Consider the following 9139-nt stretch of genomic DNA (forward strand, 5'->3'; position numbering starts at 1 on the left):
TTTAAATTTTAAATTTAGAATTAATTCTTAGTTAAGTATTTTTAGGTAACTTTTGGATTACACGAAAAAAAAATCATTTTTAATTTTACTACTAATTTATTTTTGGAATAAAAATATCCAAATATAAATTAGATTTGTGAAATCAACTTTTGAACCGTTCATAGAAACACATGTACAATCTGCTTTAATACAACTTGTCTTAGAGACCATTAAAGACCGGAACTTAAATACGCACAGTACCCTTTCAGCCATCCATACAAATCACAAAGAAAAGGGATCAGTGTTTTATGAAACCTGCAAGCAATTTCAGAAATGAAAGAAAAAAACATACACCACTGCTCCACACGGTTTGGAAACATAAAATGAAACTAGTCCAAAGTGAGGTGACATTTAAAGCCAGCAAGCTGGCCATCACTAACTTTAATTAAAAGCATTTTAGAAATATAATCCATTTTTTTTAAATTAACGGTAGAAATATAATCACTCTTTAAACAAAAGTAACGAGACTCCCAAAAAGCATCCAGGCCAACGTGATAGGTCACCCACCACCATAATAATAATAATAAATAAAAAAACCGTACTTTTGTCTTGCAGGGCAGAACGAGTGAAAGTGAAGAGAGTTGACTTAAGCCAAATCTCATCACATCAGTTAACCTTACCAAGAACCAACCCAGTTCATAGCAACCAATTCCCTTGCCTTTTTCTTTCTACTCTGATCATCTTTTGTTCTTGAGATAATGGCAGAAGCACTGGTAGGTGGTGCCTTTCTCTCTTCTTTCCTTAATGTGGTTTTCGACAGGCTGGCTACAAAGGAGTTTGTTGACTTGATCCGTGGAAAGAAGCTTAGCAAGAAGTTGCTTCAAAAGTTGGAGAACACTCTCAGAATGGTTGGAGCTGTGCTTGATGATGCCGAGAAGAAACAGATCACAAACACCAATGTCAAACACTGGCTCAATGATCTCAAAGATGCTGTCTATGAAGCCGATGACTTACTCGACCATGTTTTCACCAAAGCTGCCACCCAAAAGAAGGTAAGAAACTTTTTTTCTCGCTTTTCCGATAGGAAGATCGTTAGTAAGTTGGAGGACATAGTTGTCACACTTGAGTCTCATTTAAAACTCAAGGAGAAACTTGATTTGAAAGAGAGTGCTGTGGAGAACTTGTCATGGAAAGCTCTATCAACATCTGTGGAAGATGGATCTCATATATATGGTAGGGAGAAAGATAAGCAGGCCATAATCAAGTTGTTGTCGGAGGATAACAGTGACGGTAGTGAAGTGTCTGTGGTTCCTATTGTGGGCATGGGTGGGGTTGGAAAAACTACTTTGGCCCAATTGGTGTACAATGATGAGAATTTGAAAGAGATATTTGACTTTAAGGCATGGGTTTGTGTTTCTCAAGAATTTGATATTCTGAAGGTCACAAAAACTATAACAGAGGCGGTTACTGGAAAGCCTTGTATATTGAATGATCTGAATCTACTTCATCTTGAATTGATGGACAAGCTGAAAGATAAAAAATTCTTAATTGTCTTGGATGATGTTTGGACAGAGAATTATGTTAACTGGAGACTTCTTAAGAAACCATTTAACCGTGGGATTAGGAGAAGTAAGATTCTTCTGACAACCCGCAGTGAAAAAACAGCCTCTATAGTCCAAACTGTTCACACCTATCATCTAAACCAATTGTCGAATGAAGATTGTTGGTCAGTGTTTGCGAACCATGCATGTCTTTCCTCCGAGTCGAACGGGAACACAACAGCACTAGAAAAAATTGGAAAGGAGATTGTTAAAAAGTGCAACGGACTGCCTTTAGCAGCACAGTCGCTTGGAGGCATGTTAAGAAGAAAGCATGACATCGTGGATTGGAATAATATTCTCAATAGTGACATTTGGGAACTTTCTGAAAGTGAGTGTGAAGTTATTCCTGCACTGAGACTTAGTTATCATTATCTCCCTCCACATTTAAAACGGTGCTTTGTTTATTGTTCCTTGTATCCACAAGATTACCAATTTGAAAAAAATGAATTAATCTTGTTGTGGATGGCCGAAGACCTTTTGAAGAAATCAAGCACAGGTAGGACTTTAGAAGAGGTTGGTCATGAGTATTTTGATGATTTGGTTTCGAGATCATTTTTCCAACGTTCAAATTCAAGTAGTTGGTCTCATCGAAAATGGTTTGTGATGCATGACCTCATGCATGATCTAGCCACATCACTCGGTGGAGATTTTTATTTTAGATCAGAAGAACTTGGGAAAGAAACAAAGATCAAGACCAAGACTCGTCATTTGTCCTTTACGAAATTCAATTCTTCAGTCTTGGAAAACATTGATGTTGTTGGTAGAGCAAAATTTCTGAGAACTTTCTTGTCCATCATCAATTATGAAGCTGCTCCATTACACAATGAGGAGGCACAATGTATCATAGTGTCGAAGCTTATGTACTTGAGAGTTTTATCATTTCGTGACTTCCGAAGTTTGGATTCTATGCCTGATTCAATAGGTAAATTGATCCATCTGCGCTATTTAAATCTCTCTCGTTCAAGTATAGAAACACTGCCAGAGTCAGTGTGTAATTTGTACAATCTGCAAACTTTGAAGTTGTGTTTTTGCATAAAACTGACTAAGTTGCCTAGTGACATGCGCAATCTTGTTAACTTGCGTCATCTTGGTATTTCTTATACTTCTATAGAAGAGATGCCGAGAGGAATTTGTAAATTAAATCATCTACAACATCTGGATTTCTTTGTTGTGGGCAAGCACAAAGAGAATGGGATCAAAGAATTGGGAGGACTTTCAAATCTTCGTGGTCAACTTGTAATTAGGAACTTGGAGAATGTTTCCCAAAGTGATGAAGCGTTGGCGGCAAGGATGATGGATAAAAAACACATTAATAGTTTACGGTTGGCATGGTCTGGATGTAACAACAACAGTACCAACTTCCAACTTGAAATAGACGTGCTTTTCAAGTTACAGCCTCACTTTAACATTGAATCGTTGGAAATAATAGGCTATAAAGGAACCAGATTTCCAGATTGGATGGGAAATTCTTCCTACTGCAATATGACATGTCTATACTTGTATGATTGTGACAACTGTAGTATGCTTCCTTCACTTGGACAACTACCTTCTCTCAAGGTCCTTGAAATTTCACGATTGAATAGGCTGAAGACTATTGATGCACGTTTTTACAAGAATGAAGATTGTCGTTGTGGGACGCCCTTTCCCTCCCTTGAATCTCTGTCCATTCGTGACATGCCTTGTTGGGAGTTGTGGAGTTCCTTTGATTCAGAAGCTTTTCCTGTGCTTAAAAGTCTTGACATAAGTGTCTGCCCCAAACTAGAGGGAAGTTTGCCGAATCACCTTCCTGCTCTGGAAACACTTCGTATAATTAAATGCGAGCTGCTTGTCTCTTCTCTCCCAACGGCTCCCGCCATTCAAAGTTTGGAGATACGTAAAAGCAATAAAGTAGCACTGCTTGCGTTTCCTCTCTTGGTAGAAACTATAGAAGTAGAAGGAAGCCCAATGGTGGAGTCCATGATAGAGGCCATCACTAACATCCAACCAACTTGTCTCCGGTCTTTAGAATTAAGGGATTGCTCGTCAGCCGTGTCATTTCCGGGTGGTCGTTTACCTGAATCTCTGAAGACTCTGCGTATCTGGGATCTTAAAAAACTGGAATTCCCGACGCAACACAAACATGAGTTACTGGAAACACTGACAATAGAAAGCAGTTGTGATTCACTCACATCTCTTCCATTGATTACCTTTCCAAATCTCAGAGATCTTGCAATCAGAAACTGTGAAAATATGGAATGTCTTTTGGTTTCAGGGGCAGAGTCATTTAAGAGTCTGTGTTCTTTGAGAATTTATCAATGCCCCAACTTTGTATCATTCTGGAGAGAAGGATTGCCTGCGCCCAACTTGATTACTTTCGAAGTTTGTGGCTCTGACAAGTTGAAGTCGTTGCCTGATGAGATGAGTACTCTTCTCCCAAAGTTAGAACATCTTTACATATCCAACTGCCCAGAAATTGAGTCGTTTCCAGAAGGGGGTATGCCACCTAACCTGAGAACAGTTTCGATTGTCAATTGTGAGAAACTACTGAGCGGCCTAGCATGGCCATCCATGGGCATGCTTACTGATCTCACTGTTTCGGGTCGATGTGATGGCATCAAGTCCTTCCCTAAGGAGGGTTTGCTGCCTCCCTCCCTTACGTCTCTGTATCTATTTGACTTGTCAAATCTGGAGTTGTTGGACTGCACGGGGCTTCTCCATCTCACATCCCTGCAAATATTATACATAGGCAATTGTCCTTTGCTGGAGAATATGGCTGGAGAAAGGCTTCCTGTCTCTCTAATAAAATTAACCATAAAGAGATGTCCTTTGCTGGAAAAACGATGCTGCATGAAGCACCCTCAAATTTGGCCTAAAATTTCCCACATCCCTGGCATTTGGGTTGACTATAGATGGATTTAGCCACCAAGGATGATCAACAGGTATCTTCTAAGTCTAACCAACTAGAAAACTATTTCTGTCAAGGATATGTTTCATTTCATGTCTTTCTCCTTTTACGTTTTACTAAATCCAATTCATTCTGAAATGGAAATTGACCTTGTATATATGTTACTCAATCTACAGAGAATCAACAAATTATCAAAGGCAACGTGTGATATCATCTAAATCAGATTCACTGAAGAGTGCTGCTTAACCCCCTAGCTTCGAAGAAGTAACGATACAGGTACTAAGTAACAACAATGATCAATACTTAAATATAATGATTCTCTGGAAAAATGTTACACATCAGTGTTGTTATATTCTAACTTAATTTCTCCTTAAGATTATTGAGGCCAGAGTGAAAATGACCGTGGGAAACTTATTTTTGTTTTTCAGATATGGTTGATTGGCCTGGAGAAACTATACCTACCCATGAATCTAAGTTCAAATTTGAACTAGTGCTAAATGTAACTTTTGATTTAATTGACGTGAAATTGACACTTTCTCATTAGCTGATTTTTTATTTGTGAGGTTTTTCGTTGGGTACAATGTGAAGGATGAAAAAATGTACCAAGTGAACTTTAGAAGGATCGGATGATTTCAGTTTATCTCTTATCCCGTGTCCTATAAATTAATAGTGGTATGATTATTCTAAAAATATGATAGATATATAGATATGTAAGAATTGATAAAGCATAATAAATATACAATTGCAATTCGGTAAATTGAAGAACATACATACTTCTTAGACATTACTAAAAACAAAATCAAAAAAATTGTAGATCATTTTTTCCTATTGTTCACAAATAAGAATGGTACTATCAATGATCAATCTCATTTCTTTCTTGAAATTATCTATAAACAAAACAATTTTCATATTTGGTTCATCAAGAAACAATACTTTTTATATTTCTATATTATACTTACTTCTATGTTACATGTCACTATATTTGATCATAATTTTTTTTAAAGAATTGGTCACTTCACATATATGTACCAGTGAAATATATCAATATATTGGTATCAGATATAGATGCATGAAGCAAATTAAAGTATCAGTACTTTGTAGCAAAACATATTCTTCAAATCATGTCATGAGGTAAAAAAATAAGATGATATTTTTGTAATTACTGGAAAACAAAAAGTAAAGCTTCTGAAATCAAAGAGACACTAATTTTCCACAACATCCTTCAATTGGGCACAAGCTTCCTTTCCTGTTGACAAATAACTGATTGTTAATGCCAGTCTTTTCTTTTTTCCAGTTTTTCATTGATGGTTAAAAGCTAATATGAACCTGTCACTCCTTAAAATTTCCACCAATGTTTGGTAAATAAATATATAGGAGAGTGAATAATACAAGCCTTCCATTCTATCTCTAAGTTACTAGGTATATGAAACAGGTATGAGTATTTGGTTTTAGAAGGTATATGGTTAAACTTTCTTATGGTACAGTAAATTTGGTGTGAGGTTGTAACTACGTTATATCCATCTCACTTAGCATGATAATTAAATTTAAAAGCAAAAAGATAAAAAAAAGGCCAATCTAACAATTGTTACCTCTCTTGCATGACAAAATCAGAAACAAAAGCCCCACTCTTTCCTCCATGCTGCCTGTAAATAGTCATATTTTTACCAAAATCATAGCAAATTTTGCAACAAAAAAAATCATAAAAATAATAAAATAAATTTGCATGAAAAACGCAAGAAAAATTCATACACGCAAGAAAAATCTACCGACTAAGTTATATTACGTAAACAAACCTATATAATAAAGATATAAAAGTTATACAAAAAATGAGTTTGAAGGATAAAAAAACTTATTTTAAAGACAAATGTTAAACAAAATATTTTATATATAGAAAGAAGGTAATATTAATGTTTAAAATTAGCCATAAACATTGATGTTATCAAAAGCAAAAACTTAACTATAAAGTGCAACTTTTTTGGGTGCATACTTGAAATTAAAGTATAATAATAATAATAAATGATTATAAATTACTTTCAATTAAAGTGTAGTTCTCTGTTCATTCACTGACTAATTTTTTTTTATAATCAAGAAATGAATAACTAAAAAAAACACTTAAGAATGCTATATAAAATATTATTAAAAACATTTAGAAATATTTTTTTTTTAATAAGCATGAGGCCTATGCAAAAGAACGCGACTCCAATTGGAATTAAAAAGAGGGTTTATAACTGTAAAAAAAGGCCGTAAACATTCAAACTAGAAGCAGGAGGTTCATGAATAAGAGAACTGTGCTAGTTGAGATTATCTGGGATTCTAAAAGAACAAAAGCTTTAAACATTAAAATTAGATTGCAAATTAAAAAACACCAATATGCAGGACATATATATAAATCTTGAAAATTTTGGGGGAGCACTGCTTAAGTGTATTTTGTATATTATATTTTTAATTTTTATCCGCTAATCTAACGTAATCAACTACTTTAAAGAAATAAAAATTAAAAACACGATTATACTAATTATTACCTGGCCTTTGGAACCGAAGTCCACTAGGAGTGTTTCCCCAAGCAATGAAGAGACTCTAGGCAGAGAGCATCTAACTTTTTTTTTTTCCAATGCAGTTTGTCGAGTGCAAAGTTCTGCTGATTTGCCAACTGCACGTATTTAATTATTATTAATTTGGTTATTGGTTATTCATCAAGTTATTATGCAGAGGCTAATTATTGAGAAAAACATGATTTATTAATTTAGTTACATTTTTGCCGGCGTTTATTGTGAAAGATAAAGCATGACAAGCATTACTGACGAAGACTTTACGCTTGGTGTTTGAAGACTTTTGTAAGATCGTAAGAGTTGGGTTGATTGTTTTTAATTTATTGTATTTGTCCCATGAGTACGTCTTTATGTGCTTATTGACCATATGAGTTGATTAGTAATTGAGTTTAATGTTTATCCACATAACATATGATATAAACATCATTTCAATCATAAATCATATTATTTAAATTATTTTAAAAGTTAATAAACTTATTATACATAATGACTTATGACTAAATAATTTTTTTAAAATTTTTAAATAATTACTAATATGGATTTTAGAAATGAAAACCAAGCACGTAATTGGTTAATTAATCTGATTATTTTATATAAAATAATTTCAAGGCTTGATTAAGTGATAATTTGGATGTAAGTATTGTTGATATATATTAATATTAAGGCTCTATTTGGATAAATGTATTTAGAAGTACTACTAAAAAAAGAAAATAAAAAGAAAAAATTAAATAAACTTTTCTATAAGTTAATGTTAGTTTATACATAATTTAAAATTATCTTTTGAAAAAAACTAATATGAAAGAGCTTCTATCATTAGCTGGTGTATAAGGTAATTATGAAAAACTTTTCTTTTCTTATTTTGTTAGAAGTCTTTCTGAAAAAATTTACCGAGACAGGTTGTTCTTAAAAACTTTTTAGAAATTTAAGAACATTGTAACACATACATTACAAGCTTGTAAGTTACAAAATAGAGAAATTCTAGAGAAATAAAAAGCTTCCTTTTGTATTTAATCATTTTATTAGATTATGTAACTACTACCAACTAACTTTAATTAAAATAAGTTTTATTCTCTTTATATATATTCCTCATCCTATATCACTACTTATTTTCTTAGTATTTAATGGTTCTAAAGAATAATTGATCTTGACAAATATTATGGAAAACAATAAGTGCTTCAATTCTTTCACAAATTAGGAAATGAAAATTTGGATTTTTTTTAGGTTTCAACAGCAACACCAAAGGTAGGAACCACGATATAAGGGCAGTTCCATTCGATTTTGATCTCAGATTTTGTTTACAAAAACCAACTTGAAAATGTAAACATAAAATATTAAAGAACTTGCAGACATATCCCAGCTAGCTGGGAATACATTGTAATTGTATATAGAAAACATACAGTTACAGTGTAGTCCCAAAAAAGTTTGGACGTGTTGGCATGGCATCATTAATTGGTGAAAGAAGATTCTCTCTCTCTCTCTCTCTCTCTCTCTCTCTCTATATATATATATATATATATATATATATATATATATATATCTCAAGGATCAAGCTTGCACTATGGTTTATAGGCGGACAAAATAATGTGATTAAATGAATAACTGCAGTATAATTTCAAGGATCAACCTAGCACAAAGCTTGAAAATCGACTAAAAGTAGGACCAGTAGTAGTTTTCTTTTGTGCCAAACTAATTTGAAATTCCTAGTACTTCATGAAAATGAATTTAATTCCTGTCAAATTGAGACAGGTTTGATTGCAATTTTCAATAATAAACTCTTATCGGCCGATGCAAACTTATTGAATGCTGTTTAAATAAGATGCCTTGCCAACAGGGTTGGAGAAAATCAGTAGTTTTAGGATTGGACAAGCCAGGATCCACGTCGGGCCTTAGTTTTAGTGAAGTCCTCCATAGTGGGAATTGAGAGCCTCGTGGGGTGCTTATTTGGAGGACTCAAACCCAAGTCCTATTATCCTTAGACGCTACATTCCTATTCTCCTTAGACGCTACATGGACAAGGTACTGTGATCAATTTCTTATAATTCTTTTAGAGAGTGTTTAGACGGGGGAATTTAAAATTATGAAAAATTTTAAATTTTAAGAATTTTAAATATTTTAATTGAAATTTT

At 33.7% G+C, this 9139-nt stretch overlaps 1 protein-coding gene across 1 annotated transcript; it reads left to right on the plus strand.

The window, feature by feature from the left end:
- The first annotated feature begins 576 nt into the window (after window positions 1–576).
- LOC114406003 (putative disease resistance RPP13-like protein 1) lies at window positions 577–5104 on the plus strand. The gene is made up of 3 exons (XM_028368532.1): window positions 577–4498; window positions 4641–4740; window positions 4893–5104. The coding sequence occupies exon 1, from the start codon at window positions 738–740 to the stop codon at window positions 4476–4478; it is 3741 nt and encodes a 1246-aa protein (XP_028224333.1). The 5' UTR covers window positions 577–737; the 3' UTR covers window positions 4479–4498; window positions 4641–4740; window positions 4893–5104.
- Window positions 5105–9139: the final 4035 nt, after the last annotated feature.

This window comes from Glycine soja, chromosome 3 (assembly GCF_004193775.1).
Source record: "Glycine soja cultivar W05 chromosome 3, ASM419377v2, whole genome shotgun sequence".
Lineage (NCBI taxonomy): Eukaryota > Viridiplantae > Streptophyta > Magnoliopsida > Fabales > Fabaceae > Glycine > Glycine soja.

Bases quoted from the DNA above. Each gene is read 5' to 3' on its own strand.
- LOC114406003 (XM_028368532.1), top strand. From the start codon at position 738: ATGGCAGAAGCACTGGTAGGTGGTGCCTTTCTCTCTTCTTTCCTTAAT.